The 18,913-nt window shown below is 36.5% G+C and overlaps 1 protein-coding gene across 5 annotated transcripts in view; it reads left to right on the top strand.

Annotated features, from left to right (window-relative positions):
- tnr (tenascin R (restrictin, janusin)) overlaps positions 1-18,188 on the top strand; it is a 174,927-nt gene extending 156,739 nt beyond the window's left edge. For all 5 annotated transcript variants that reach the window (XM_041993317.1, XM_041993320.1, XM_041993318.1 and 2 more), the window contains 7 exons: positions 1,894-2,024; positions 5,426-5,558; positions 6,233-6,384; positions 6,641-6,737; positions 11,839-12,000; positions 12,420-12,583; positions 14,801-18,188. In XM_041993317.1, coding sequence (XP_041849251.1) covers positions 1,894-2,024; positions 5,426-5,558; positions 6,233-6,384; positions 6,641-6,737; positions 11,839-12,000; positions 12,420-12,583; positions 14,801-14,920 — 959 coding nt within the window. In that variant the 3' untranslated portion in view covers positions 14,921-18,188. The remainder of the gene's footprint in view (positions 1-1,893; positions 2,025-5,425; positions 5,559-6,232; positions 6,385-6,640; positions 6,738-11,838; positions 12,001-12,419; positions 12,584-14,800) is intronic.
- The last annotated feature ends 725 nt before the right edge of the window (positions 18,189-18,913 follow it).

The raw sequence follows: 18,913 nt of genomic DNA, 5'->3' as shown, positions 1-18,913 counted from the left end.
TAAATCGCAATTAATCGGATTGTTACACCAAAATGTACTTTTCTTTTAAAAGGCCTACTGCTATATGAACAAAATGCAATAAACAAACAAACAGATTTAGCAGCTGTTTTCTCTTTAATCAGCAACAGTTAATATATTTCTTATGTATATAAAATCACATATTTATGACAAAGTATGATGAAATGTTCAGGATTTACTAGCTAAAAGGTAAAAAGTCAGCAGGATGAATTTAAAGCTGTGAAGCTGCTTCCTTCTAAACACACAAGAAACAATATGTGATGAATATCAGCATCAGATACAACAGACAGAAAGCAGGATTAGAATCTCACAGCTTCTAGATGGTGAGGAGAGAGAAATATTCACAATATGCACAATAACTTCCATCCATGCACCTTCAGTGCTTCATTATCCAGATTTTTGGCCTATAAATTCTCTAAACTTTGCATTCTTAGCTTGACTGTTAAGCTTAACCAGCCTGCACCCTCCTACCGGGAGTTAAGGGGTTAACATCCGAGTTTACGGTTGTAACGTCATGTCTATAAATGTAAATTAAATGGATCCAACAGCCTATAAGGATCTCCACAATGACTCGTTAGTTTAAGTCAGGTGTGTTGGAGCACAAAAATCTGGAAAACCTGCCGGATTGGGGCCCTTGAGGACCAATGTTGGCTACCCCTGGATAAAGTTATTTAGCATGGTAAAATCATGCAATGGGTTGTAATAGGAGTAGCAGTTTTTTTTTTTTTAAATAAGAAGTATGTGACAGTGGGTCCCATTATTTTATTCTTCATTCTTGTAGTTTGAGTAGCGGAAACATTGGTAATAGTTTCATGTTCTAAAGATGGCCTTCAGTGGTAGTGACATGGAGACTAATTAAATTTAACATCACTTTGAGTCTATTAATAGGCTTTTAAAAGGAGTAATGAATGACACTGTCATCTGCTCTGTCTCTACAGACATAAAAAAACTGACTTAGTAGCCTTGAAAACTGTCCTTTTTTTCCCAAATAATGTTGAGCTATTTATCTATTAATTTATTTGTCTACTTTGGTTTAGACAGATAATTTCATGTGGCGAGTTGCCAAAGACAGATTTTACCCTCCTGCCGATTACCTGAAATTCAGTGAGGTCTCATTTCCTTGTTGTTTATTTCTGCCTTAAAAACTAATTTTAATGACTATAGCAGCTCTGATTATGTTGCAGCTGGTTGGATTTGGCTTGTGTTTTATACTGACTCAATTACCTGAAAGCCTACACAACACCAGAGTGAAGTCAGTTTTGTGTTTTGTGAGTGTTTAAATTAGAATTTATCCCTCCTCATCACTCCTCACAAAATACTTCTTTTAATGGAGAGGATAAAGTAATGCTATGAGCAATAATTTAAAAAAAGGGTGCTGTTTCGGTAAAAAAAACAAAAAAAAAACAACTTATACTGTCTAGAGTTCAGAAACTTTCATGATGAACACGATTATGAAATTTTTGCCTCATTACCTGAGTAATAATTTAACGTTTACTTGTTGCCATGTGGCGTAAACATGAATGTTTTTTTTTAATTATTTAGCTATTTTAAATGACAATGATTGCAGTACTTTTCTCAGTTTCCACACTAAACTTTTGCCATACCCCACTCAAACAGTAGTCCACACGTAAAACTTAAATGTAAAAAACAAGTTTGCTGTCATTTAGATTAAGTCGATGAATCAGCATCTTAATATGTAAAAAAAGAAAAAGAAAAACCTACTTTGCAAATATGCATAAATATCCACTAATCCCATTACATTGCTTGATTTATGACGCATAAGACTTTTATAATGTTGCCTGCATTGTCCACATGGCTTCTTTTGCAGCAACTACTCTGATTGTAAAAGTATTTTATGGACACTTTTTTTGGCAGCCATGGATGCACCAGTGAATCTGACAGCCAGTGAGGTGAACCATCGCAGCGCTCTTATTTCATGGCAGCCGCCAGTAGCAGAAATTGACAACTACATGCTCACCTACAAGTCATCTGATGGCAGCCGTAAAGTAAGTTACCTACCTTTTCTGGTTTCACTCTGTCTTCTGCACACTAAATACAGTTTTTCTCAGACTGTCATAACATCCATGACTGTTAACTTCTGCAGCTAAGGTTCATTTCCATATCTGGTGAAGCTGTGCTTCTATTACTTAAAACTTAAGACTGTCTTTCCAAACAGAAACCCTGCAAATATTGTAGGACATATTGAAACACTCTGGTATTTATTCTAAGAACGCATTTTAATCACATTGTTCTAATAGATTTGAATTCCTCAAGGAAGAACATTAATGCATAATCACACCTATTGCGCTTTAATTCAAATTTGGTCTTTTAGTCATATAATCCCTTGATGTGAAGCGTGCTCACGCTCAGGGAACACACTTGCGGATTGTTACACATGCAGGAGAGCTACACAAAGAAATTGCCTGTCCAACAGAGGTATTACTTTAATGTGTCTCAGAAGAGACAATGTTTATTTTGATTAAGTGTTTTGATGTCGCTGAGTAATGGTAATGAAGCGCATTAGTAAGAGCTGTGCAGTGAAAATCCCCACACAGAGACCCAAACTGATGAAGTGATCATCCAGCACAAGACTTTCTCTCACACATTAATGCTCTGACGTTGTAAGTACGGCACTGCTGTGTGGGTGACCATCAGGTGTCACTCACGCACAGAAAATGTGACGGTAACCCTGCAGACGGTCCCTTTTTATAAGATTTCAATATGCAAAGATTTGTTTCAACAGATTTCTGACTGTCTGAAAAGCTTCATGACAACTGATTTTAAAACCTATATGTATATAAATATATATATATATATTTCCACTCTACATCACATTCAGTTCAGAGTAGAAATACTCAGTCTTTTGTCTTCTCCTCCCAACTTTGAGTCTACTTTCTTCCTGCTTCCATCTTCCTACTTCTCATTGAATAACCTGTATGCTGCTTTGCCGTCACTATAATAAACTTCAGTTCTCACAAGAGTGCAAACCTTCACACTGGCTGGTGAATACATGACTTATAACAAGATTGTATATATAAGAGGAACTGTAAATAAGTGATATCTAAGTTTTTAAGAAAAAAACTTCCACTCAGGTGTTATTTCCATCAGTTAGGTAGAGGGTAGTCTGAGTGGGTATTGCTTTATGTACTCGCATAGCTCTCAGGCTGTTTACTGAATGCTCTGTCATATGGTAATAATGTGCTTGAAGAGTTATTGGGTGCCACTCATTTTAATAAAGGGCAACTCGATGGAAGAGAGGGAGTGTGGAGTGTGGGTCAGCCCACTCCTAAAACAGATGAAAGTGAGGTAGAAATTCCAAGCGGTAAAAGGAGCTGTTATACTGACATTTCATTTCAACTTAAAGAGATTGTGTCAATTTGTGAAAAAAAAAAGAAAGTCTCCTTTAGCCAATCACACAACCACATCTGCACATAATGCAACCAAACTGGTTAATTTAAAATAATAATTGCAGGGTTGTTGGCTGACAACAACCCACTTCAGCATCTCTGTTAGTCGTTGCATTTAAACAACAAACATGGCCACATTAAAACCCCTCGACTTTTTGATTCTGAACAAACAAATATCCACATCAGAGAAATTGACTTCTTATCTTTTCATAAGGAGCTCACCGTGAGTTCATTCATTTTCATATTAGGGTGGACTTAGTGTGAACGTATGACACACTGCTAAATGAAACTGATGGGATGCAATCAGCTCCAGAGACAGTTTTTAAATTAGACAGACAACAGCTACAGAGACCTCAATAAAATAATGGAATGCCATTAAGTTTCTCACAAATTTGATGTTAATTGGTGACAGATGCAAACGCCTGCTGCTACTAGGTGTTTTAACCAGCAAGCAACTGTCAGTGCCAACTAGAAATGACAAGTTGCTACCTGAATACTCTGGGCACAGCTATTTGAAAATAAGAGGGCAGAGATGGAGGCAAGACTGGAATCAGCCAGAGTAAACCGTGTGTTTGTGCAGCTTACACATCAGATTTTTTAAATAACAGTGCTTAGGATGGCTGAAACAAGGTTCCTGCTGGCTTTGCTTTGCAGGTTGCAAACAAGCTGGTCAGCTGCATCAAAAATCACACAAGTCTGGTAAAATTTAGGTGGTTCTTACACTTTGTTAGAACTGCAAACAAAATATTATTTAACCAAACTTTGACAAAAAGAAAATAATCTGAGCGATCATCGAGATTTTAAATTCTTTCATTTTATTGTTCATCCAGATGTTTGTTCACTGCTGTGAGCTGCTGCAGCAACAAGCATCATAAATTGAATTCATAGTGTTCAACAACACGCATCACACTACTCAACACAGAGCTACACTGATAGCCACAGCCGAAGATTAAAGTGCTCCTCTTGTGATTTTTTTTTTCCTGGCTGTCTGTACTTGAGGTCTGGCTTGGTAGAAAATATGCCTTAGCTGTTATCTATCCACATACACTATCGGTAAGCCTACAGATCTTCACTCGGCTTCTCCTATAGCCGAGATAATGAGCTTTTATAATTTACACTGTAGCTGTGAGATTAATTTCTTATCTGATTAGCATTTATTGAAGAGTTTGCGAATTGTACATATCAGTTTTGTTACGAGTACACATCTGGCAAACATCTGACCACTTAACCACACAAATACAATCAATAGCAAGGTATGTAGTCACCTTGATAAGACAGTGCTGTACTTGCAATAAAAATTATTTCTTGACCCTGAATACCCCACTGGAGAATGTCAAATCCTTTGAGACAGAAAGACACCATGTACCATCTGCTTCCCTGCATTATTCACACAGACGCATTGGCTGCAAATATGATTTTTTTTTTTTTTTTTTTTTTTCATTTTAACTGGGTGAATATTTCATTCTTTCTTTTTCATATTTAATGTGTATCCAGGCCAAACTGTAACACACAAACTCACAGATACAAACATGCATAAACAAGTTTGGATTGTTCAGTTGAGCCTAAAAATACTGTGATACAATGAGCACAATAAAAAAAAATAGAAATATTTGCTTCCTGATTGCTTTGCAGTTTCTTAATTTGTCCGTCAGCTTAACTGTCTGATAAGTATTTTTATCCGTAACCGTAGTTTTTAAACAGTAATATCATAATAAATGTGTTACTCAACAGTCAAAAAATATTATGAATAAATTGTTGAATATTTCAAAGATCTCCGATGTATACCAGGCAGTGATCCGGCTCACCCCCCAAAATCTAATTACTTTTTCCATTTTGGAGATTTCCTGAAAATTTTAGCAAAATCCATGCATAGCTTTTTGAGTGATATTGCCAACAGACAGACAAATATAACCTCCACCTTGGCGGAGATTATAAAAAAAAAAAAAGAATACTATATAATGCTCCCCTACCATGAATTAATATGATCCTTTGTGCATTAGGAGCTGATCCTTGATGCAGAGGACACATGGATTCGACTAGAAGGATTGGCTGAGACTACAGAGTACACTGTCAAGCTCCAGGCTGCAAGAGGACTTGATACCAGCGCTGTGGTTTCCACTACTTTTACTACAGGTACAGGAATCATTTGTAATGTGTATCATTTGACCTAAAGTGATTCTAATGGGTTGAGCAGTCTTGGCCCAAGATTGTGTCCTGAATTATGTATTAAAGTGAACAGAACAATGGGGCATGATTATCAGTCCCCACAGTCAGGAACAATTTTTGTCTTTTTACCCTGCAGTCTGGTAGAGAGAGTTAACATTAGGCTGCACCTGCAGGGTGGCTCACTTATTAGTGCTTTTATTCAGCACAGCTGACTTCTGCAATAGGAAAATTTGATGAAAATTGTGATGTACTCTTAATAGATAGATAGATAGATAGATAGATAGATAGATAGATAGATAGATAGATAGATAGATAGATAGATAGATAGATAGATAGATAGAAGTACTTTATTCATCCCAAGCTGGGAAATTTAGGAATTTAATTTAATCATGGAAGGAAAATAGTTAAAGATGATTAAATACCGTAGAGCCAATCCATTTCTGGTTCATCACTCATTTCACATTAAAAACAGCAATTTTACCTATGATGTGTACGTACATATGTGAATAAAAAATGTAAAAATAAATGTCCTGTAGAGTGAAATTATATCTGTGTGCGTCATCCTAAATTCTCCAAACTGAAACAAGTTGAAGAGAAGCCAATTAAAACCTTTTTGTTGCTGATTCTGTGCCTCTCTCCAGGGAGTCGTCTGTTTGCAACACCTCAGAACTGTGCCCAACACCTGCTGAACGGAGAGTCTCTGAGCGGCGTCTACACCATTTACATCAACAGGGATCCGAGCCAGGGTGTACAGGTGTACTGTGACATGACCACAGATGAAGGAGGCTGGATTGTAAGTCACTGTGAAGAAAACACTGTCTTTTTATAGAACTTTATCCAATGAGAAAACCCAGGATAGAAGAAGATGCGTCGGAAAAAAATTGGATTTCACTGTTGCTAATCCTCCTGAATAAGACTGCATGCGGATCAGAGAACACTATGTCGGAATTTGTAGTCTGTATAGCTGATGTGTTTTTTGTTTGATTTGTTTTGTTTTGTTTTGTTTTTTTTTTTTTTTTACTGTTGTCATTCATCATATTGGCACCCAGGTTTTCCAGCGCCGTCAGAATGGTCTGACAGACTTCTCCAGGAAGTGGAGTGATTATCGCGTTGGATTTGGAAATCTAGAGGATGAGTTCTGGCTTGGTAAGTCTCTTACTCTGAGATAAGGAGCATAGAGAAAAAAAAGAGTTTAAAGATTTACCAGTCCATAACTGATTGGTTTCTATGATAACAAAATAAAAGAAAAACTTGTAGAGCTTTAATTCAGATTTAAGGAAAAGTCAGCTGCAGCCTCATTTCATCCTGTCCAATAAATCCAGTGTATTTTAAATGCATTTTATGGCTAAAATTGAGCAGCCACCATCTATTTTGTTCAATCTCTGCTACAGATTTTTCGAGGCTGCACTACCCTCTTTAGTTTCACACCATCCCTATGACTTAAGGTGGATTAAATGTGTACAATCAATAGAGTTTCATTTCTTTTACTTGGTTTCAACACATATATCTATTTCACAAGGAGGCAAGATGTCTTGAGTACTTTGTGCTTGTGGTAAAACCTCTTGTGATGTTTTTTACTTTTTTTTGTGCTCATCTGATCTTTCAGCACTTGACTTCACAAACTCAATCTCATTTGTAACTGGATTCTGTGAAAGCTTATCTCACCCTGAAATGACTTAGTAATTGTTTTTAGCGTCACTCTGAAACAAATACCAAACAACAGAATGTCCTTGCTGTTGAATAATTTTCTCTCTCCTCTAGATCTCATTAAAAAAAACACAATAATTATGTTTATTACAAAATGTGCAAATGAGTTATATTTCTTTACAGGCTAGTTTTTGTGTTATTGTTTTGAAGCCAATCATTAAAGGAAAATAATGCATGAATGTTTAATCATTTAAGTCAAAACCTTGAGAGGGATTGTTTTTCTAATACAAGAAGATAAATAACAGGAGATTTTTATGGCATTGCATTATCACCACGTTATGGGAAGGAAGGCTGTTACTTTACAAGTTGATTGTAAATACTGCATTTAAATCCAATCCATCATGAACTGTAGGTAGCATCATAATAAATGTCAGATTTGTTTTTGTGGTGGTTATTTTTAAAGCTGCAGTTTATATTGTTGAGTTCAATTGAACACTGTCAGCTTCTTGTGAACAGCAAAGATATTCAAAAGTAGCTGATAGTATAGTATTGGTATATATGATTGATTTATCTATATTTATATTGAAGCAAATGCGTGATTAGATTACTTTCTAAAGCACAGGACTTCTGATAAAATTATCAAACATTTTGTGAAAAAAGAAAAAGTGACAGTGACTGTTTTCTTTTTTTTTTTTTCTGTTGCACCTAAAGGCATCCCATAGACGCATCCTGACACAGATTTAGCACATTTCTGATGGCTGTACCACTACATTGTGATCTAAAGATACCTGCATATTTCATTTGACCTGTTTCCACAACAGCTGAATCAGCCATAGTCTGACCTCATACTTTTTCTGAAAGTACATTATAGAAAGGTATCTTCATCTCCAGCATTTTGCTTTACTTTTTAGCGGCCTCCTAGGCTACTTTCCCTACTCCCATTCTTCTTTTTTTTTTCGCTCTTTCTTGTGCTTTAATTCTGTGCTCTCAGTACATAAAAGCAGCTTAATGTAACCTCAGGGTGTAGAGCATCAAGAACAGCCCCACAATGCCAGATTACAGAAGAGATGTCAGCATGGAGTACAGTAGCCTCAGCATACAGAACAAAATGTTGAGAAGGCAGCATGAAATTGTCCTCTTAGTCTGATGACCTGCCTGTTAAAATGGTTGTGCACAAAAACAATCAGCCTTCACTACATGGTAAGAATATCATTCACAATTGCTCCACTGTCTCCGTAAGATGAACCAGCATCTAGAGAGCTAGAATCCATAGAAATGAAACCATTGAGTAGAATGCAGTCATTTTTGTTACTTAAAATAACTGTTTTTTTCCCCCAAAACAGTGACATATTTAAGTGGGGAGTGTTATGCAACTGAGTGCCGCGAGTCACCAGAACAATAAAAGCCATTGTCTGTCTGGACAAAAAATAAGTTTTCCTGACAATCTTACAAGTGTAATCAGTGGCATTTAGGAGCCTCTGTGTGGTGTCTAATGAAGGAAGACACTGAACAGAGATAAGACCACTACCCTAACATTTAGTAGGTCCTCTTCATGTTGTCAAAAGAGCTCTGATCAGTTGGGGCATGGCAGAAAACATCTAAGGTAGTGTCTGATACCGAAACATCAGCAATAGATTCTTTGGGATACAAAGAATCTCTTGTTTCTCAAAAATACCATCAGAAGCCATCATATTGGCAGTTTTTCCTCCAAACTCCTGATTGAGATTTTGAAGCCAGATGAAGACTTTTCAGTCTCCTTTCTAAGCAGTTTTATTGGGACCGACAGCCGTCCCCACCGGGGGGGGCTCATCCTATATCAGATTGTGGTGGCCATTTGGGCGTGTAACTGATCTACAAAACTGTTGAGGTGAGTGACAACTTTTTGTGCTGAGGAGTTTCCAGAGGATAGGTGTATGCAGAGATGCTGTGTGATGCTGCAAACATTTGTAAGCTATAAACCTTTGATAATCAGCAACTTTTGAAATCTCTACAAACCTACAAAGCATTTTGATGCTCATGTCAGTTCTCTCGTTGCCCGTGTGTGTAACATTTGAATGTGAGACTGAAAAGGTTGAAGTAACAATAACATTAGTCATATTAAAGAAAACTTGCCACTAAAAGTGTGATAAAAAGTTTACCACAATGATTAATATGTTTAGACTTGGAAGTGTGCAGCTCTTGATCCCAAACAATTAAAAATCCTACCAAAATGTCTTAATTCAGCATCGGTGGAGGGGATATAAGCCTACAAGCTCTCCTGCTAATGAAAGGGAAGCATGTAATTTTACAGTTGCAGTCACAATCAAAAGCAAAAACTAAAATGATAAGAGAACCTTAAACCAAATCAGCCACAATGGTGTGGAAAACACTTGCCTATTGATGTATGTAATAGTCTATCACAATGGAAAACAACAGCAAAATCATTATGGTTTGTTGCCAATACAAAGTGGTGCTAACTTCCTTGATTTTCTTTTTTGTTTATACCAAAAATTCTCATGCAAATTTAATACAATTAAATCAAACATTTACGGGGTTTCTTCGTTTTAAATTTAAGTGAAATGATTCTTAGCCAAAAATCTTTTTGTAAAGCTGTGACCATGCCTTAACTCAGCCAATGTTCAGTGGTTGTTCTTTACAATAGCAAAGGCGTATCGCTACAAATCTGTGTTGTTACATGTTAACAAGCAGAACATAATCATTATGGATAGCTGCTGCCTGTCATCATAAAACCCATTCTCAGAATGTATTATTGTATTTGATGTGCCACTATTATCTGTGTATGAGGTGACCTTTGAATTTATCATCCTTATAAATGGGTAAACGTTATGATCCCACAGATGGTCCCTGCAGCTCCACTATAAGTGACCGTCACTCTTCTTTCAAGAGACACGGTCACTGTTGTTGCTCTGGGGAACCATTGCAGGGAACATTTGGCTAATCACTGCTTCTGCACACAGAGTAGCAATAAACTGCACAAATGGAACCATAAACATTGATATTAAATCCACTGAAATTGAAAAGAAGAGGCACTAAACTGGCTTGCAGTGAAGACTATGGAAGATGAGCTTTCATTAATATCTGTAACAGTTGGAGGACAACTGTTTTTAAAGCTGCTTTTTGGTTATCTGTTCTCACTGACCTCTGCTGAACAATACTGGTTTGATGACAGTAATAAAGGAGAAATAATTTGGGTGGCGGCTGTATGTTCTGTGATCATTATCCCATTCTTTCTTGTTTTAATCCCCTCCTCATTGTTTCTACATCAGAGTTAGAGAAAGGCGGGTAATAAAAAGCGATATAATAGTACAAGAGTGCAGCAGTGTGCCACGATGCATTTTCAGTTGCTACGCTTTAGAATAAAGCAGTAAAAAGAAAACAAGTTAAAATGATGGGTGGTAGATTAATTGCTGATAATACTGTGATATTATACAGTGGGAATTAGAGACTACTGAGTGTTAAACACAATTTTATTACAACAATTGCTTTTCCCCTGTCACCCTAAGTGCTTCTGGGTTGTAACAGAGATTTTATCTGCTTTCCACTGACATACTGTATTACAGCAGACTTAGTTTCTCTGCTTTCTGCAAGCTCTACTTCCTTCTTATCAGTGCTTCAGGATTTTTTCCCTCCTCAAATCATCCCCGGGGTTGGTTCAGAAAATGTGAACATGTGATGCATCTGCTGGAGGTTAAGCAGAAAGGGAGGTTCTTTTCCAAATGAGTGCTTGTTGTAATCTGATAGTGAAGGAAGTTTCATTCGTTCACGCTGGTGTGAGGCGTTATCGTCTGTCACGGTTCAAACAAGCCTTGTTTCTGCTGCCTTTGAGATAGTGAGCAAAGCTGTATATCTCAGGAAGTTGTAACGTTTTATTTGCAGGAGGGCTGGTGGTGGCAGTGTCCACCACTCGACTGTGTCAGTCATACACAGCAGCTGACAAAGATGTCTGTTATAGGACTTATCAAGATCTAACCTATTAGACAAAAAAGCTGCTGGTGAAAAATGTCAGAGATCAACATTTTTTTTTTATTCCTCTGAATTTAATATCTGAAAAACAACTGGAAATTATGTGCACTTGTGTTTTATATTGTTTTTATATGGTTAAAGGCTCATTTTTACTCAGCATTCTATATGCATACAAATGGAGACTTCTGTCCTATAATCAGTGAAAACCTACAGTATTTTTATTGATTACTATGCAAGTTATTCAACTACACAATAGCATAACCTGCGTGTACAACCCTGCTCTGCCGCTGACAAAGTTTCATGCTAAATATGAAATATGTGTGTGTATATATAAGTCACACCTAACTATAAGTCGCAGGAGCTAAACTATGAAAAAAATATGACTTATAGTCTGGAAAATATGGTAAATGAGTCACAACAGGTGTAAATGGAGGCAATATTATACTAGAGTTATATCTATGTATAAATGCTAACCCTTTAAGCCTGTTCAGCCCTTAAAAGGTGTGAACAAATCAAAGACATAATCACCTACTTTAAGAATAATAATAAAACAAATTGTCAAGTGTTGCTCAAAATTTAGACCACAATGTTCACAAACAGAACTGAAAGTGTATTTTTACATATTATTCTTCTGCAGGTCTTGACAACATCCAAAGGATTGCTGCTCAGGGTCGATACGAGCTTAGGATTGACATGAGGGATGGACAGGAATCAGTTTATGCCAATTATGACAAGTTCTCCATTGGAGATGCAAGAAACCTCTACAAGCTCAGGATAGGAGAATACAATGGCACTGCTGGTACGTGGATGCATGCATTCAACACTGACAGCTTTTTGCTATGTGAAGCCTAATTTTTATATGAAAACTGTCTCCTATTCCTCCTCTACCATTATTTTTTTCTTTTGCTTCCTTTTCTATTTCCCAGTGTCTCAAAACGGACCCAGCACTCCTCCGCATTTTCACTCTCCGTGTATTTCTCAGTCTGTCAACATGACCATATGCCATAATTACCTGTCACCCCACCATGTTTCTAATTATACTCCTCTCTGTCACAGTAAATTCATCGTGCCTGCTTCAGGATTTCTTTCCTCTCTCTTCCTCTTATGTCTCTCCATCTCTTCTGCTTCAGTTATGTTGTCTATTGAAGCCATTTTGGAGCAGTTGTCCTGCATATGCTTATAGTTAAAGCTCTCCATCTCTCGCTTGTCTGATTGCAGGTGACTCTCTGAGCTACCACCAGGGCCGGCCCTTCTCTACAAAAGACAGAGACAATGACATTGCTGTCACTAACTGTGCCTTGTCTTATAAAGGCGCCTGGTGGTACAAGAACTGCCACCGGGCCAACCTCAATGGCAAATACGGCGAGTCCAGACACAGCCAGGTCAGTCCCACTGATTTATCGAAGAACAAATGCAATGAATAACAATAATAAGAAATTTAAGCAGAAACATTGTTTAAAAACACTGTAAATAATGTTGAGCAAAAGCTCATATTATGCTCATTTGCAGGTTTTTAATGTTATTTGGGGATTTACTGGAAAAGATTACATAATTTATTCCTCAAACAGCATTATTTTACTTTTATTCTTTTCATTCCTGCTGCACCTTTCTTTACCTTCTGTCTGAAATGAATGTGAAAGTCTTCCATTCTTTATATATTTCCAACAAATAGGTGTGATTTATTGAATCATGTGCAACCAGCTTGAAAGTCAATATTTGTTATAGTGACCTTTATACTTCAACACAGCCTGAACTCTGTTAGACAAGCTTTCTTATAATTTGTTTTAGTAGTCTTTAGGAATTGTTCTCCAGGCTTCTTGAGGGGCATTTCAAAGCTTTTCTTTGGATAGTGGGTGCCTTTTGTTCTGTTCTCTGTCCAGATAATGCCACGCTGCTTCAAAATGTTCTGGTCTAGGATCTAAGAAGGGTTTTCACACAAAACGAGTCAATTTTCAGTCCAGTTCTGATGTGGTTTGGCATACCTCAGCTTTTCCCTCCTTAAGAACAGTTTTTTTATGACCACCAATCAACGGAGAACATTTCTAATGAGGCTTAAGTGAACAGATCCTCTGTCAGGCTTTTATTGGATTTCTTTAGGACATGCAACAGATAGTTGGGCTTTTTTTTAAGCCTGGATCGTCTCTTGTACTCAACTTCCTAGTGGGAAATAAAAATTAATCCACCGTGTCTTTAGTTCCTTGGGTGCTCACTGGATGAAGCTTTTTGTGTTCAGTCTCAGTGCCAACGTTTGTTGTGTTTTTCGACACTGGATCCCTTCAGATGTTGATGAAGCTGTTCTAACAAGGAAAGGACGGCTGACTATGCAGCAGCTGCTTATTCTAACAAGCTTTGTTTGAGGACATGCCAAACTAGCTGCTAGGCAAGCTCTATCATAATGCATGACATGGTGACATGTGCAAAGGTTGAAACGACTGGACTACGAGCAAGATGTTTCTGGTATTTTAGAACAACCATCTCTGGGGCAGTGTGGATGTTTGGTGTTTTTTGCCTTTGTAAAATAGTAGATCCTGATTTTTTTTTTTTTTTTTTTTTTTTGGTTTTCTTTTACGTGTTTGAATTTAATTTACTGATTTGTTATTTAACTTTATTTCATTTGCCTTAAAGGTCGTTTTAGTTGTTACAAAAAAATACATTTTAAACCCAGCAGTGGTGTCTCTTTCTACAGACTGCTTTCAGTTGTTTTTTCCACTCAACATTTCAACTGAACTAACTCTTGAACTAAATACCCTCATTTCAAAAGGTTGACATTTTAGAAGTGTTTTCTGGTATTTTTAGAGCTGACATAAAAATGCACCATTACAGAACACTAATTAAAGGTTAAAACCTTTACGATCTAAAAGGTTAATAATTAGGCAATTAAATCACAAGAAGCTTGCTAACGGCATCTATCCTCAGACACACTACACTGATTAGCTTCAAGGAGGAGTTCACGAACTAAAATTGTTACCCAGCTTAACTAATAGTAATAAAACGTTTAGAGAGGCTGATGCAGATTAGTCAAAGGTGAATTTTTTTATTGATGTTTCCACTAACTTCAAATTGTAAAACTGGGTATCTGCATGGTAGGAAAGTATTTCCAAGCTTGAACACAACATGTGTCTTTGATTTTTCACAAGTAACACAGGTGTTCCATACTAGTGAAGCAGCAATATTGATGGCTTTTTGACCAGGATGTGATGCACCCCACTCTCTTAGCTTCATCCTGAAATGGATAGAAAATAAATAAATAAAGCCAGTGATGTGTTGTGAGAAATGAAGATCAGACTGAGTCACAAAGGCTTTTTTTTTTTTTTTTTTTGATTACTTGAGTTGAGAAAATGTAGTAGCAGAAATGGACAGCCACTCCACCAGCAAATGTGAGGGTGTTGATGGGGGCTGTAATTAGTTGCAACTTGATTTTGACCTTTTATTTGGAGTATGTACCTCAACTAAAATAAATCCATTTCATATAAAATGATAACATTTCTATCTTCTTTCACTGTGTTCCATGCTTTATTGTATTTCCTCAAATGCATATGCTTGTCCAAAGATGGGTGTAAATTTGAGGAGCATCTAAAAGTCATTCTTTGCTCTTACAGGGTATCAACTGGTACCACTGGAAAGGCCATGAGTTCTCCATCCCCTTTGTTGAGATGAAGATGAGGCCGTACAATTTCCGTAGCATCAGCAACAAGAGGAGGCGGTCTGCTCCTGTATAAAGAGCCACCTCCATCCAGTCCAGAGTCATGGATAAATGGAGTTTGGATGATGTTTAGTGTTGACTTTCTGCTATTTGTGTGCCTCACTGACAGTAAAGGCAGGCTGGAATAAAATGTTGCCAGAGCTTGTGAGGCTGCAAGATAAGCTAAGCTACTAATATTTTATTTTATTGAAAAATAATATATTGATACAAGATCATCATCAGAAGTTGTTCCAGCTATGGATGCATTTGTAAAATAGCAGAGAGGCTGACACTATGTCCAAACTCTGTTGATCTCAGCACCTGCCCCGCGTCAGCTGTCTTTCCCTGCTGTACTTCTACCCAGAAGACACTGTATGTAATTTATTAATCACTCTGAATGACAATGGTTCTGTTTGCTGTAAAAAGAAAAAATAGGAAAGGCAAACAAGATGCTTTTGTTTTACTTTAATCTGTGATTTGCCTTTCCCTGGGATGCGAGGAAATGTGCTCAGAAACGCCCTCAAGAGTGGGAGCTAGCGCTATTTTAACCGTTACAAAATAACACTTTTAACTCAAAATAAACTGTATATGCCCTTAAAATCCTTAACTGTAATATATATATATTTTTATAACTGATGTTGTGACAGAGTCCATTTATTTGATATAATTTGATGCCTTCATTTTTGACTCTTAAGTCATATAAATGTAATGACAAATAATGGACATTAGTTCAAATTAACATTAAAAATCAAAGCTGTAGATCCAGAATCATCCTCAACAATGCTCTGCACCAGCAACAGCTTCATTGCATTTATTCTTATTTATTTTCTGTTTGCTGTTGAGTACAATATACTTTCTTTTAGTTACACATAGAACCAGTTAGTCATCAAAACTAAACTTTATTATTATTGGTAGCCACCCTGAGACAGTATTTGCACTGAGAGTGGGAACACGGCAAAGCTATTCATATTTTTTTTTTTTTTTTCTAATTTCTGTAAATGGACATTTAATATTCCCTTATTTAATTACAAAGCCTATTACAATCATTTAGTCAGTGTTTCATTCGTGTTGTAGGTGCTGTGATTGCTTGCAGAGATGGTGCTGACAGACACAAGATTTAACCAAAGATCTGCTTGGTAAAAACTGGGCTTGCTGTTTGGAAAGATGCACGTCAGCCCTGTCACCAAAAGCCACTGCAGCAGCTTTTCTCTGTATCAGTAGAGATCCGCAATTCAAGGCTTTTCATAATTAGCACACCCTCCAGCCATCATTTTATGCAGTGTGATCACTAAATTATGTGCAGCAGAAAATGTAAGAAAGAAAGCAGGACAAACGGTAGGTGGAGTGAATACTTGCTTCACAATTTAAGCTCTTCAGTGAAACAACCAAATCAGCAAACACTGCTTGGAATGTTTTCTTTTTTCGTGGGGCAGGCGTAATCTGCTGCATGCCTACCAAACGTGTTGTTCCCAGCGTGGCACATTGTTCAGCTCCGGTAAGCCAAATGCAGTTTTCTGGAAACTGCTGTAATCTTCCTACCAGAGTCTGAACATAAACTACACACAACTAGCTGAATCTGGTACAATAAAAAGAAAGAAAAGCCACAAAAATCAGTGTCACCGTCACTGCAAGCAACACTTGTTCTAATATATTATGTTCCAATGCTCATGTTTCCTTTCTGATCAGCTGGAAAATTAATTTGGTTACTCTTAACTTTCATTGAGGTGAGCCAGTTCATCCAGCTCCTATTACATGACTCAATGTTTTTTTTTTTCCTCTTTAGACTTGAAAACATTAGAAACCTCCCCCTCTATAAACTTCTAATAATATAGTCACATAGATGTGAAGTTTAAATTGTCTTTTGATGTGTTCCCCCTTTAGATACGAACTAATTCAGAGAACCCTGTTGAGCATTTCTGTTTTAACCACTGTATTTTAACCACTGTTGTATTGAAAGATGGATGAGGCCTACTGCATGTTCACATGGAATGCAACCAAGAGCCTGGGAGTAAAATAGCAAATGTCCTGAACATAGATTTCAGTTTTAATTGTAGTCATGTTTCTTTGCTGATCTGGGTGAAAGTGGAAAGTTGCTCTTGAAATGGTTCATAAAGTAGAAAAATGTAAATCATTTTTTCAGGCTTCAAGCTTCAACACATAACCTTTCTTGGTCTCATTTATGTTTCACTGTCAGAGTATTTCAGACTCTCTCATGCAATAAATTCCTGATATTGACTTATAGTAGACTAGATAATTCTCTATGTACTTATTTCATGAACTACTTAGATGACTTTTTCCCCCTTGGTGGGTTTTTGTACAAAGTAACAAAGGTGAGGAAACGCTGCAGAAAAGGAACAGAATGTCATATTTATTGTGAGGATATCTTTCATTGCAAACTACAAGGTGCTCTTAAATCTTTTGAGAAGAGAGCTTTTGTTATATTTACATTTAGTTTTTATAATTTAAAAAGAAAAGGAATAAAACTCCTTTAATTTAACCATCATTCATTTTCATTGGTTTGAAATGCTCCCTTGCATGGGTCAACTGTTATTATTCACTGCATATATAATTAAAGAAACTTAGTAATATTCTCTTTTTTTAAGGAGTTTTCTAAAATTGTGCAAATTTTTCAGTCTTGTCTTGAGACATACCTCAAATTACAGAGAAAAGAGAGCCTCAAATATGTTCTTGATATTATGCATAATGTGATGTTTTTCATTTTAATATGAGACGTAGAGGTTTGCTGTTTTGGACAAAACAGGGATGGAGGGAACAGATTTGGCTGTATTTAGTTTGTAATGTGTTTTTCATCATGTAAAATGTTTAGCCATTTAATGAATTGTTGAAATGAGTATTTCTACTATTATTTAAAGTAAGACGTAGCCGCAGTGAACAGAAAACTTTCACAGTTTCCCTGTTTGTGCCGAGCTTCTTACAGGACTTGAAACATGTCCTTATTTGTTGAACTGCTTTTTATTTTCCAGTTTCTCTGACTGCAGCCCCTCAAAGTACTGTATCGAGAACAGCATTTGTTTATTTTTTATTTTGTGGAATTAATTTCACTCTTTGATTTACTGAGAATCTGTATCTGCAGTGATCTGAAATCCTGCCGGCATGGAAATGTACATGTTGATAAAATGTGATCTTGACTGTTTGAAAAGCTCTTACAAGCAGAAACTAAGGGTCTATTGTTGGGTAACCTTGGAAATTACTGTCAAATTTAGCGCTAGTTTGACTTAAACATGTACTATATAGTTCCTTTTTTAATACATTTTCTACATATTAATAAAATATTGAAATAGTCAGATTTGATGCCTGTGTTTGCTTTTGTCGTTTATAAGGTCAAGTCATATAGAAGCATAAAAGCACACTGTTAGTCTGAGCCGAATCATGACTCGCATTGTCCTGCTAATGAGAAGAAAAATAACAGAAAAACACCTTTCTGTTTTTTTTTTTTGTTTGTTTGTTTGTTTGTTTTGTTTTTGTTTTTTTTTCTAACTGCCCAAGCAACACTGAAGTATCCAGCTGGTCGATTCTAATTGTATTTCTGCATTACAGGAACAAGAAAGTTTCTTAGTCTTGTTAAACCGTCTTCAAACCTTTCTGAACACAATTTAGTTATCTTAGCAAAAATAAGAAAACCCTCAAATATATAGAAATGGAAAATGTAGAAAAGCCTATTTTCTTACTTTATTCTGCATTGTGCATGTATCTGCAGTAATAATGTAAAAGCAAATGTTTCTTTCATCTCCTCAACTGTTAATTAATACAGACTGTAACAGGTAAACATTTTTTAATTAAATGCACTAACTGGAGATTATTCATGTGAATATTCATAATCCATCAATTTGGATCATATTTCCCTGAAGCTGTAAATATTATGCACACATTTTGATATATATGTGAATCATTGTTATGTGCACCCATCATTTTTTACCATAAAATTATCACAAATACAGCAATCCAAACTTATTGTTCAATTATGTCATTGTCTAATTATCTATTAATTATGTATTCAGGTGTCTGGTCA

This window comes from Melanotaenia boesemani, chromosome 8 (genome assembly GCF_017639745.1).
Source record: "Melanotaenia boesemani isolate fMelBoe1 chromosome 8, fMelBoe1.pri, whole genome shotgun sequence".
Classification (NCBI taxonomy): domain Eukaryota; kingdom Metazoa; phylum Chordata; class Actinopteri; order Atheriniformes; family Melanotaeniidae; genus Melanotaenia; species Melanotaenia boesemani.
The sequence above is the reverse complement of the archived record's forward strand: the minus strand, read 5'-3'. Positions and strand labels throughout refer to the sequence as shown.